The sequence below is a fragment of the Panthera onca genome, chromosome B1 (genome assembly GCF_046562875.1).
Source record: "Panthera onca isolate mPanOnc1 chromosome B1, mPanOnc1 haplotype 2, whole genome shotgun sequence".
In the NCBI taxonomy this organism is placed as follows: domain Eukaryota; kingdom Metazoa; phylum Chordata; class Mammalia; order Carnivora; family Felidae; genus Panthera; species Panthera onca.
The window spans coordinates 30,093,685-30,107,432 of record NC_138342.1 but is presented as its reverse complement, the minus strand read 5'-3'; the positions used below and the strand labels follow the sequence as shown (position 1 = coordinate 30,107,432).

Sequence of the window (13,748 nt, the reverse complement as noted above, 5' to 3'; positions counted from 1 at the left end):
CCACTGCCTCTATCTGGGTTTTGTAATAACCTTCTTTGATCGACTGCAGGCCTATTTTTCTACACAGCTGTCAGGGATCATTCATCAAAGAAGTCAGATCACGTCCATCCACTTCAGATGCTGTGTTGTCTCTCCATCTCACTCAGAGTAAAGTACTTCTGTCCAAGAGCCCCTACGTGCTCTGGTTCTGGTCTGTTTGTCCTTATCTCCTTCTGTGCTCTCCCTCACTCACTGCATTTCAACAATTCTTCTGTTGCTCCAGGGCATTGGCACTGACTGCTGCTTTCTTTAACCTGGAATGCTCTCCCACCAGCCATCCTCCTGACTTGCTCCATCACTTCCTCTTTCTTTAGGCTTTGGCCTAACCATTGCCTTCTTTCTGAGGCTTTTTCTAGTACCCAGTTTAAGAAGTTGATATTTCTTATGTGCTCCATCCCTTGCTTTTTCTTTGTCCCTTTGCACTTGTCAATGTGTAATAGATTACATATCTGTGTTTTATTGCCTTCCTCCTTTGACCAGAGGGCAAACTCCAGGAGAGTAAGGCTGTGGTCTGTTTTGTTCACGCTTGCATTCCTGGTATTCAGAATAGGTCTTGGAACCTAGTAGGCACTCAGGAAATATTTGTGTGAATGAATGGTTATTGATTTTATGAACAGCCATGGTGTATGCAGGTACTTTCTTCCCTAAAATTGATCATGGGTTACATTGACGACTTTTTGGTTCAGTTATATTAGCATATCAAAAGTAAAGGTCCATCTGAAGCATTAGCTTCTGTCACTAATCTTATACACAGCCCTCATGTTACCCAAGTATAATTATCCCTAGTATAATCAATCCTTTATGCTGCTAATGAATATGCCTACTCCTAAATGCAGTGGTCAGAGAATATTGTCTCTCCTGTTGGTTTTTGTTGTTGTTGTTTCTTAACTTTTTTTTTTTTTTTTTAATGTTTGCTTATTTGAGAGAGTGAACATGAACAAGTGGAGGAGGGGCAGAGAGAGGTGGGGAGACAGAATCCTGAACAGGCTTAGTGCTGTCAGTGTAGAGCCCAATGTGGGGCATGATCCCATGAACCCATGAGATCATGACCTGAGCCAAAATCAAGAGTAGGACACTTAACCGACTGAGCTACCCAGGTGCCCCTTTACTTTTTGTTTCTTACAGTAGTTGGCATTCATTCCTGAAAACCTCAAAAACTAGTTTGAGGGGATCATTATCTTTTTTTTACATTCTACAATAATTATAAGAAAGTGGTGATTTTGTTTGTTTTCCCTTTTTCCAACCCGGAGTGCTCTACTTTGAACAAAGCCATGTTTAGGTCAGAGCATATTCTCTAAGGAATAGTGCTTATTAGCACAGTGCTAAGATCAAGTTAGACACTCAGTAAATATTTGTTATTAGAAAGAATAAAAGAACCTTGGTGTGAAGAGTAGGCAGAAGCTAGCATAGTATCTTGCTTTGCCCAAGACATTTAGCCCAAGGGAAAATCAATATTTGACTTGCAATATTATGACTTGCCAAAGCATATTCCCCATGTCTAAGGATACACACATTACACAGCCAAATACCAATGATGCTTGTAATCTGTTTTATTATGTTAGAATTATCTGTATCACTGTTTATCTCCATTGGCATGGGTAATTAAAAATAAACTGAATGTTACTATTAATTCTTGTATTTATTCATGACTGTTAACTTCCTATTAGTAAATGAGGCCCTCCGGAGCTAGGTAATAGTTCTAGGCTATCAGAGAACCATTTGTTGAGATGTAACCATAATATGTTTAAGTCTAACAGCCACAAATGCCAGTTTCAAATTATTTTCCTGAGAAACTGAGATACATAATAGCAATAGAAACCATAAACAGTTTGGCCTAGTTCATAAAGTTATGACCTACAAAATGAAATAAGTTAGAGAAAGACAAATACCATATGATTTCACTTATGTGGAATTTAAGAATCTTAAATTTAAATTTTAAGAATTTAAAACAAAATGAAGAAAAAAAAGAGAAAAACAGGCTCTTACATATGGAGAACTAACTGGAGGTTGCCTAGAGGCAAGGTGCAGTCGGAATGCATGAGAAAGATAAAGGGGGTTAAGAGTACACTCATCTTGATGAGCACTGAGTAATGGATAGAATGGTTGAATCCTGTTGTACACCTGAAACTAATAGGCCATTGTATGTTTATATTTCAATAAAAAAATAAAAACCTAAGGTAGGTTTCTTTTCAATAAAAAAATCTACATTTCAAACTAAATGATTTATGCAGATTAATACAAATAAAAAACATTCTGTGCTGTTTAGTTGGCAAGAATATTTTGTGTGAAACTAATCACAAGTAATAACCAATGGAAGGTTTGTTGTGTTACTGAAAATGTAAAAAATTATCATAGTGCAGTCTGGGTCTGTTCATGTAGGTCTAAAATGTAGACTAGGGGTGTCAGGGTGACTCAGTCATTTGAGCATCTGACTCTTGATTTTGGCTCAGGTCATGATCTCATGGTTTGTGGGGTCAAGCCCATGTCAGGGATTCTCTTCCTCTCTCAATGCACCTTCCCTTCTCTCTCTCTCTCTCTCTCTCTCTCTCTCTCTCTCTCTCTCTGTCAAATAAATAAACTTAAAAAAAAAAACTTGTAGAGTCAGTGCTGCATATTCACATTGACTTCGTTACTTGAATATTTTCATGTGCTTTAGTTTCTAATGATGCTGAGGAATTTGGATAAATTATTTCCTCCTGATACGCGGGCACTATTACCTGGGGATTGTGAAATACCTGAAGTAAAGCATTGCTGAATGAGATTTAATACACACTTTGGCCTTCATCATTTAAGGCACAACTGTTTTTAGTAGTGTTGAAGGTGAGCAGGAATAAAGATAATTTAAAAATTAAGTCTTGTTATAACTTAGGGTTCATTTGGAATGTAAGCAAGTCTAATATGGAGACTTACATCAATCCACAATGGAGTTATTCTTTCCAGACAGGTCTTAGATCTGAGATACTATCCAATTTTCCAAGCTTGGGCCAGCTTATTCTTTCCTTCCTCTTCCTTCTTGATCATTTTTCCTACGTAGAATTCTGTTGTGTTTTTTGTTTTGTTTTGTTTTTTTCCTTTTGCCTTGATAACCACTTCTCTGTTTTTTGCTAGCCCATTTTCCAGCCTCATAGATATAGTCATACCTCAAGATTTGTCCATTTCTTCTCCTTTTACCTTAAACATTTATCCACTTCCATGGATCGTCTTTTGTGTAGGCCACCTTCATTCACACATTATTATCAGTCCACCTAGGTGCTGCCAGGGCACTAAAAACCTGGGGTGGTTATCTTAACAAAATGAAACCTTCTACATTCTTTGGTCAAGTCAGGGTACTAAGCTATCGGTTAATTTAAATTTTTGTGAATACCTTCTAACCTATTTAAAACTTCAGATATTTTTTCTATCCCTTAATGTCTTGACTTTTCAAGTGTTCTTTTGTTTCCATTTTCATTGTACTTCATGCCTCTCTTGCCTTATTCCTGATCTCCAAGTTTCAGTTTGGTCTGCCTATCATCTTGCTAATCATGTCACTTCCTTGCTAAGAATCTTGACTTTTTATTTTTTGCCTCTGTAATAAAGTTTGGAGGCAAAATTCCTTACAGGTACTGCAGAAGCTGTAGCCGTATTTCCTATTATTTCTTTGTGAGTTCAAAATTAGCAATATGCTTCTCTATCAGTCCCTGAACAGATGTTGGTTCTTCCTGCCTTTGTTCTTGTGTTCTTCTTTGTTTAGAGTTATAAAGTTCTGCTCTTCCCTCACCGGACCCCAGTTTTGTCTTTTCAAATGCTCCTCATTCCAAGACCTAACACAGTCCTTTTTCAACCCCCTTAGTGCTGTGAACAATTGAGAGTTAAAACATTTGATTCTGTTAATGTTACACTTGCTGTATGACCTTCAGCAAATCATGTACCTCCATTGAATTGACTCGTGTATTATTTGATATCATTTGTATGACACTTATAGTATTCTGTGTTCTATGTTCATATCTAACTTGACTTACAACTTTGATTGCTCTTTGGGGACTGGATCAAATTTCTGTCCCCATAACGCAGTGTGTTATGCATAGTTGAAGGTCACTCCGCTTTTATGGAGGGAGAAGACTAAATTTTAATTTACAAAATGAGATGTTATTGTTTGGTGAGAATAGATTGGATGAGTGACTATCAAGTTTGCGTACTCTTAAGTAGAGTAGGCTCTAAGTAACAGAAGTAAGATTTTCTGGGCATTTGAGTAACTTAGTTGCCAGGTAAAATGTGTTAACTGGTCTCAGTATTACTTCTGATAAAAGAAAAAATCCAGTCTCATGAATGATCTATACGAGTGCTTCTTAAATATTAACATAGATTCAGATCACCTGGGAATCTTCTTAAACTGAAGATTCTGATTCATCAGGTCCTGAATGGCCCTGAGATGTTGCAGTCTAATAAGCTCCCAGGTGAGGCCATCAGTATTAGTTACAGAACACCTGGCTAGTGTTACTTCTTTTCTCTTAGGAAATAGGGCCATTGGCTCAGACTGCAGGGGCATTTAGATTGCGGTTGTGGGAAAGAATCTGTAAATGATGTGTTACAGAGAGAATAGATCCTTTGCCCTGTTTCTGTGTCTGTATAATTTATATGAGTACGGATGTATTTTCTCCTGTCTTCATTTTCAGAGGAGAGAAATGACTGGATCAGCATACTGTTAAATGCACTGAAATCACAGTCCCCTGCCTTGCAGTCTCAAGCAGCTGCTGCACCTGAGAAATGTGGATATCTTGAATTGAGAGGGTATAAAGCCAAAATTTTTACTGTGTTAAGTGGAAACAGCGTGTGGCTTTGCAAAAATGAACAGGTGAGGAGCTATGTTACAACTATTGTAATTTGCGGTTCCTTGATTACATTAACAACTATGCTTCCTTAGACTTATTAGAGTTTTTACTTTATAGCATCTTGCTTTTGCCTTGAGTACTGCACTAAATGTAACAAAGAAGGTGTTATTTTGTTGAATTTACTCAGTTCCTCCAGTGGCAGGAACGTAATCTACATCAAATTTGAGGCTAGGCATCATCTTTTTAAGAGACTGACAAAATCATTGAAAATAATTTTTGAAGAGTATTCCTTACCTGAAGTAATGTTATAAAACTACGTGAGATAATAATTAATTAAGAACCAATTAACCATTCAGCTGTTGATGAAATAGGCTCAGTTCTGCACCTGTTGTTTCTTTTATGATAGAAAATTTTAAGAGTAGGCACAGGTGATATATTTTCTTGAGTTTCCAGCATTTTTATTTATTTATTTTTTTGAGCAGATATGTTGCTTGCAGAGGAGATAATTTACTATAGGCAAATGGTTCATATATGCATATACATACACACACATGCCACATATAAAATAGGCTTGAGTTGTTGACTTACTGAGTTTGGGTAATATAGAAGGACTTAATAGAGAAGTTAACTGTTTTGAGGAGACTGATGTTGTAGTTCTAACAAATTCGGTTAACTTTGATTTGGTAGACTTCCCTTTCTCTGACATATCTGGTGTTCAATATGTATAGGAAAATACTCCTTTTGTGGAATGAATTCTTAATCTTTTAGCCTAAAATATATTAGATACTTAGTAATTTGTGGAATTACACAGTGTGCTTTGTATATCTGATCTAAGACAAACTCATTTTGTGAGACATCATAATGGGTTATGAAAGCTGGGATGTAAATGTTGTTTTCATAACAAAAAATAGAGATAGAAACTCAAAACAAATGGTAGTTTTAAGAAATTAACTATAGATCTTTAAGGCATCTTCTGAACCTCAGCACGGTCTTATTCCTTATATGTTTTGGATAAGATTTCTTAGCCAGTTAACTGTGGAAGGCATCATTGAGCACTGTTGGCATATTAATAACTTGGATAGTTAGCATCTTCCTCAAGAATAGTGACGTACAGCTTATAATGTGTATGAACTTAATGTGAACATTTTCTGGCTGTGAAGTAAGATGATTAAAACTTTTCTCATTGGAATCGAGTTTAAAAATGCATAATTTGCATTTATTGGTATGGAAGTTCCTCTGCCAGATTAATTGAGGTATTCATTTTTTACTTGCACAGAGTTGATGGACTTCAGATATTAGTTTCATCACTTCCACTAGCCAGATTGTGTGGGTATATGTTATTCTCCTAAAGTAGATGTTTTTTAAAAGTTTTATTAACTTTCTCTATTAGAAAGAAGTTGTATGAAATTATTGCTTTAATATTAGCAATTGAGCATAAAAAACACAATAATGACTCTGCCCTCTGGTGAGTACCAGTGATTGTGCTGATTAATTTATAAACATTTCCTTTTAATCTTGCCCACAAATATAGGAGGAAGATATGCTCTTCCGTGTTTTATAGATGAGGAAAATGAGGATTGAGTAAGGATTGCAGATCTTCATGCATAACAAAACCAGAACTGTATGACTCTAAGTCTAGCGTCTTAGCCATTATACCAAACTTTTTTAAAGTGTATGTTGAAAAGACCATTTCTGGCCTATGACCTTTTAGAAATAGACTGAGCTTTTTTCTTTGAAAAACTTAGTTGCTTAGAAGGTTCAGAGTGTGCATTCAGTACACATTCTACCAGGTGAGGTAGTCTGCAAGGCGTGCACTTGCTGAGGACACATGTCCTGTCTTCCAGGAGGAAAAGTTAGACAGTACCAGCGTTTTTGATGGATAGGGAGCCCAGTGCTTTATTAGTCTCACGCAGAAGTTACAGAGAAGTGCAAAAAAGGCATCTCATGAAGTCTCAAGATTAGAAACGCTTCCACGTACGCAAGTAATGAATATATTCTTAAAAATGAAAGCATTAATGCTGGACCCCCTCCTCATCTTTTGAGACATACACCTATTTTCAGTTATGTATATTTCGGTTCCTTTTCTATGCATTAACGTGTCTTTATATGTACCTTTAAAAAGTGCATACTGTTGCTTGTGTATATGTTATTTTTAAAAAGTTGCATCATGATGTATAGAGCTGGGTATTAAGGGACCTGATCTTGAGTCAAGTCTTAAATAACTAAGTGGCTCAAGACTGGACGGACAAATCAAGGAAGGCCTTCTATGTTTAGGCCCTCACTTACCTTTCCAATTTTATCTGCGTTTACATCCTGGTGTATCCTTTTCTCTCTTGGAGAAAGTTGCCCATTGGTTTTTTCACATGGTTGAATAGATTGTGTGAAGAACTTGGGTGATGTGCTAAATGGGGAGTCTTTCTCCTGAATGCAGAGGGCTTTACTAAAGCTTGCATTTAAGAAAAGTACTAAAAGTTCATTGTTTCAACGCACCTTCTGAAAGTTTTAAGTATACAACACATTAAGTAATCTTGTTTTTTTTTAAATATGGAAAAAAAAATCTACTTATAAAAATGTACAAGTGTTACACCTGAACCTAATATATGTCAATTTTAATTCTATATTAAAAATAAAAAATAACAAGACGTGTTAGCTTTGAACTTATGTATCTAAATTTGCATTGGATCTAATTTGATTACATGCATCAAAGCTAAATTATTTTCATTTTTAAACTTTTAAAATAGTGAATTTATTGCCCACATAACTTACAGTATGAATAGAATAAAAAAAAAACAAGGAAAATTGACCTACACTACCCTAACATATGAACTATTTTTATTTTTCTTGCCTCTATTTATACATAGTTATCATAATTTACTCAGGAGGCCATTCCAGAGAGAGTAAACAGTGGATAGAGGTGGAAAGGTAGAATATGTTGAAGAATTATTTAAAAGGAAGCTGAAACGTTCATTTAGAGCAAAGGAGATAGACAGAGTAGCAGTTCTGGGTTTTCATTCTTCTGCTACTAATTGGTTCAGATAATTAAGTTAATGTCTTTATGTTTAAATGGTGTCGTGTAAAGAAGAGAGATGGCTTGCTATCTCTAAGGCCATTATTTAAGTTGAGTGTTAAAATTCCAGCTATCTGGTCTCATTCCAGACTGTAGAGTTAGAATTTCTGGGGATGGAATGTTGGAATCCACATTGTATAAGGCATCCCATGTGGTTCAGTGACATGTGATCCAAAACTACACACAGTGAAACACTTTTCTGAGGTTTTTTTTTTTTTTTTTTCCTTTAAAAAGTTATAAGCATCTAGGTAAAGAGAACAAGATATTTTTAGAATTGGAAAATGTGTAAAAACAGCTTGCAACCAACATTGGGTACTTCATCATCCTTCAACTTGGTATTGTTATACTTCTTTTTGTTACTAACTTTAATCTGGAAGTATATCTCTTTTCTCATTGAACATTTTGAAATGTGCCAACATTTAAGTGGAATGTTAAGATAATCAGTATTAGTGGTAATGAATTTTGAAAATTTGAAGAACTGTTATTAATTGTGCATAGTTTTGAACTGTAGGCACTGGTATTTATTTTTGCTAAAATCTAAATTTTAAATGAAATTACAATTTTCATCTTATGAGTCCTACAATATCATTTAATTCCTTTTTCTTAACGTAGACTTTTATTGCCAGTGTATGATCTAGTGGAGTAAACTCCATTTGCAAAGTCAGCATACAGGGACAGTGTTTGGAAAACAGTTTGAAATTGTTATTTCCCATAAGTTCCTTGAACTCTGTCTGGAAATGTATTCTCATTTTGTGGATTATTTTTAACCCTTTCCAGAGCTTTCTCTCTACTTCCAAAGCGTGTCCTTAAGATTCCATGTCAAACATCCCTACAAATATATTTTCAGTAATTCTTTCGCTTTTTCTTAATCTGTGGAATCAGTACCTTAAATTTTCTAAGTTAAAATAGCTATTAGAACAGGCTATCATAATTATTGCCTTTTTTAAGAGACGTGGTGTGATGATGGCAAGGGGCATGCCAGTCTCCATCTCCTCATGGACCCTTCACTGTGGCATATCTCAACTCCATGGAATTAACATGGACTTTTCATTTTCCTGGTTGCTCCCTTCAGAGGTTCATTATTTTCTGTTACCTCTGTCTCTCCCTTTCATTCATTAGCAGATTGTAGGAGCTGGAACTTGCAGTAGTTCTGGACTGAGTAGGAGAAATGCCTTAGGGGATCTTATTTCTGAGACAACCCCCCCCCCTTCCCCCCCCCCCCCCAGGTTGTAAAAAGTAGAAAAGAACTATGAAGAGATATGTAAAAACATTTGTTAGAGAGGAGTTTGGCAAAGTAGAACCAGACACAAATTCTCTACCTAATTACTCAGTTGCAAAACACTGTGGCGCTGTTATCACATAAATTACATGTCATTCCTTTATTTAACATCATCTCGCAAATGCAGTGTTTAATTTTTACAAATATTCTCTTCCTTGTCTCTGCTTATGTTTTACATGCCTGCAATGTATTATAATTATGATAATTTTTTGCAGTGTTACTTCAACTTTGTATAAAATGAGTTGGGTGTTTCAGAGTGTGTAGGTTATACCACACTTCCCCGTGTTTCTATATTCATCCATTTTACAAAATGGGTTTTTATTGGACACCTCATTTCTGGGTGCCGCTCTAGGGGGTACAGTAGGAAACCAGAAGATGCTTACTGTTTAGGATCTGACCTTCCAGTGTGGGTAGCACACACTGGTAAAAAAATAAATGAGATTTCTGGTAGCTTTCTGTATGTAGCCTTTTCCTTTTTATGACCTTTTTCTAAAGAATTGTTCACATTTAAAATGCTATTAGCTGCATGAATTAGGTAACAGTTTCATTTTAACCTTAAACGTGTTATAATTTTTATATTCTCAAATTAAATGTGTGATTGTTTATTCACTGCTGTGTCTTCAGGAGTTTCAGGCCAGTAGCTGATACCCAGTAAACATTTTGCAGAATAAGCTTGTTGAATTCGTGGTTCTTTACAGCTGTTTTCTTGACTCCAAAGCTTATCATTCTTTTTAAATTTTGTTTTTAAGTTATTTTCTGTGAATTGTCTCTTGATTTTCTTTCACGATTTTTTTAATTGGGATTTTTTTTGTCTTTTCTGATTATTTAAGCTCTTCGTATGAAAAATACATTAATCATCATGTCATTTTCTGTAACCACTTTTCTGAGCTATGGCTTACTTTACATTCTTTTTATTGTGTAGGGATTTTGTTTATATAATTAAACTTTTATTTCAAAGCTGATAGAGTTTTCTGTATTCTGGAAAATATTTTGTGAATTTATCTTGAAATGATGTGGACATAGTATGTAGGCCAGTATTTAAAATTTTAAATGAGATAATAAAATATGAACATACACTGAAGCATACGTAGAGTTATATACATGGTATTGCTGTTTGAATGAAACTTCCGCGAATGGATGTAAGGCAAATTTAAGTTAGTTGGTTTTGGTTTCCATTTATCAGGTTGTCCTGACAGCCAGTTCCATATAAATACATTCATACATACATATATATATATATATATATATATATATATATATATATATACACACATATATATGTTTTGTGTGTGTGATGAGTTTTTTTGAGCATCATGTTAGTATTAGTGACTTCATTACAACCAGATGTCTTGCTTGGTGGGTTTGTGTATCCATTTAATGATAATTGTGGCGTTGAAGTTCTAACTATATAAATTCACTTCATTAAACATTCTCAAATCAGGGTATAACAAGAGACTCATTCCCCCTCGTCCCCCTACATAATGTTTCCGGTGTCTGGCATGGGAATGAAACTCAAATAGAATTTAAATCGATCTCATAGGGCTGTGGGTTGAGTGGCACAGAAAGAAGCAGCAGGGTGTAGGTGGTGGCCTCAAATTCTCTGGGTTTTGTATCTGGCCAAACTCTGCATCTGGTGTTTCCCCGGAAATTTGGTGCCAGTGTCATACAATGCCACATCTGTTTTCAACAAATGTTTAAGCACCAAGTTCTTAAATTTCTGGCATGGAAACCTGGCATCCAGTATCTCCAAATATAGGTTTGAGGTTTCAGCAAGTTTGGGGTTAACAAACCCTTCTTTAATTTTTCTGTTTAGGAATCAAACTGGTAGTTTGCTCTTTCACTGTGTAGTTTTAAAATGTAGTTTTAACCACATTTGTGCTACAGATTCACACATATAACCCAGTTCAGTATCTTGGTAACTTATTTACCATTAATTCTAATCTGTGTATATAGGATAGAATCATTAGTGTGAATACTTTCAGTCACTGTAAATAAATACTTTAATTGAAGACAAATTCTGTATTTAGAACTCACAAATTTTCTGGATGTATTAGACCCTAAATTTATATTTCACTCAGTTTTAATTAAAATGCTGTATAAGGTAGATATTACTGTGTCCTTATAAATAAGGAAATTGGAGTGTAGGTAAATAACTCGGTAGTAGTCATACGGCCCGTAAATGGCTTATCCGGGATTCTCCTCCAGGTCTGACTCCCAGTGGTCATGACCCACATGGCTCCTACATGGTCATGACCACCTTTGCAGGTATCCAGATCTGTTCTGCCAAACATGGCCATCATTATGGTAGTACTGGTGGTGGGATTCATGCTTTTTGAGATCCCACATTCTATGACCACAAATTAAACGTAAGATATTGTTTACTCCAGAATCTGTTTTTAGCTTTATGCTTTCTATAGTAATATTACCTTCTGAATTTTCATGCTCCTGTTTTTTCCCATCCAGTTTATAGCATTTTAAGTGTTCAAAGTGTGACTTATCCCTGACTTGTACCTAATTTTCAACATGAGAATATGGCTGACAATTGTAGCTAATAGGTAATTTATTTTTTAATATCTGCCTTCCACCCAACCCTTAACATTTTTTTTAATGTTTATTTTTTTTTGAGAGAGAGAGAGAGAGAGACAGAAACAGAGACAGAGCACAAGCTGGGGAGGGTCAGAGAGTGAGAAGGAGACAGAATCTGAAGCAGGCTCCAGGCCCTGAGCTTCAGCACAGAGCCCGATGCGGGGCTTGAACTCATGAACTGTGAGACCGTGACCTGAGCTGAAGTTAGATGCTTAACCGACTGAGCTACTCAGCCACTACCCCATTTTTAAAAATTTATATATGTTTGCTAGTAATTTGTGTATTTTCCTGTAATTAACTTTTTCATAGGTAATATGGTCAGTTGGTTTCAAATTCAAGAGGTAGAAATTATATAATATAACAGTAGCTTACCAGACTGTGTAGCACTTACTCCGTGCCTGGGGTTCTTTTAAGCATTTTCAGCATATTGATTTTATCCTCACCATACTGATGAAGTGTAGTACTGCTACATTTTGCAAATGAGTGAACTGAAGCCGGAGAGGTATACATGATCAAGCTGGTCTAGGTTTTGTCATTTATTTCGTCAAGGTTCACCTCCTTTGGAAACTCTCATATGAACATAACGCTCTTTTCAGAGATTGGCTGGATTCAGTGTTTATAGCCATGCACTTGTTACAATTCTTTCTCATTTCCTCCTTAGACTATAAGCTTCCAAAAGGTAGGTACCCTGTCTTATGCTCTTGTGCAGACTCAGGACTTAGCATGATTTCTGGCATTCACTGAGTACTTCCTAAATGCTGTTTTGCCAGGACGAATTTTCCCATTTTAAAAATGGCTATATCTGCTCTGCCTTTTTCACAGAATAATTTACAAGATCAAATGAGGGTTCATGGCTTTCAGTAGGCTTCAGAGCACTACACAAATAGATGTTAAACCAATTATGGAGTGTACTGTATATGCTTAATGAAGTCTGATTCTTCAGACATTAATCTGAATCCTCTAGACATTAGCACAGGGGTGGTTACCCAGGACACCTAGGATCTTGAAAAACCAATGTGTCACTGTGTTCTGGTATTTTTAACCAGTAGTCATAATGATTTCAAATGATTTTTGTATAATCATTGCATTTTTTTTCCTCTTCTCTACGGAAGGCAGAGGGAACTGTTGATATCCTGATATTTACCTATTGCAGACTCATCCTGTCTAGATTCTACAGCTGGTTCTGCTGTCCAATTCAGTTTTCTCAACATTGGCTGCATATGAGAGTCATAGGGCTGTAGTTTTGCTTTTTGACTGAAGATTCTTAAGCTCTGCTTTCTAATTCAGTGGATCAGAATCTCAGGGCCGTAGGGAGAGATCAACATGGGTAGTTTTGATGAGTGTTGAGGGATTAGATACGTTCTAAATATAGACTGAAAAGGGGCTTATAGTTTACAAATATTTTTAATAAGAAAAACAGTTGTTTCATATTTAATAGCTCTCAAGAGCAGTGACATTTATTTTGTTACTCTGCTGTACATTTTACAGTCCATTTGTGTCGGTGAGTTCAGTGGACACTCTAATTACTCAAAACCATATGGCCATGGCCAGCAGCTGATAAATGGGTTACAGTTTTTACCCAGCCTAAAAACTCATCTTTGCCTTGCTTGGGAGATTTGGGGTCTAGAGCTGACCCTCTCTTATTTTAACAGAAATTGCAGTTTTATGGATATAGACATTTCACACCTTGCTTGTAGAAATGAGGGGCCACCAATCCAAGCTGGAGCCTAGATGAGGCTCATCAGTTTCCATAAAACATGGTCAGTTTTGCCATCTGCTAGTCTGAAGGTTTGAGTATGTATCTCTGCCCTTAGTAACACACAGTACCTGCAAGCCAGGCCCTCATCAGAGAATATAACTTGGCGTATCCAGCTCTTGTCAGTTCTTCATTATGGAGAATTGTTTGAAGGACATGCAGTCTGTTCTAGAGTTACTCCTATCAAGTTGGGCCACCAGAAAGATGTTTTAA

The 13,748-nt window shown here is 36.0% G+C and overlaps 1 protein-coding gene across 2 annotated transcripts in view; it reads left to right on the top strand.

Moving 5' to 3' along the window:
* Window positions 1-13,748, top strand: part of ARAP2 (ArfGAP with RhoGAP domain, ankyrin repeat and PH domain 2) — a 188,477-nt gene that overhangs the window by 54,315 nt on the left and 120,414 nt on the right. For both annotated transcript variants that reach the window (XM_078446218.2, XM_078446219.2), the window contains exon 9: window positions 4,692-4,870. In XM_078446218.2, the coding sequence (XP_078302344.1) occupies window positions 4,692-4,870 (179 nt within the window). The remainder of the gene's footprint in view (window positions 1-4,691; window positions 4,871-13,748) is intronic.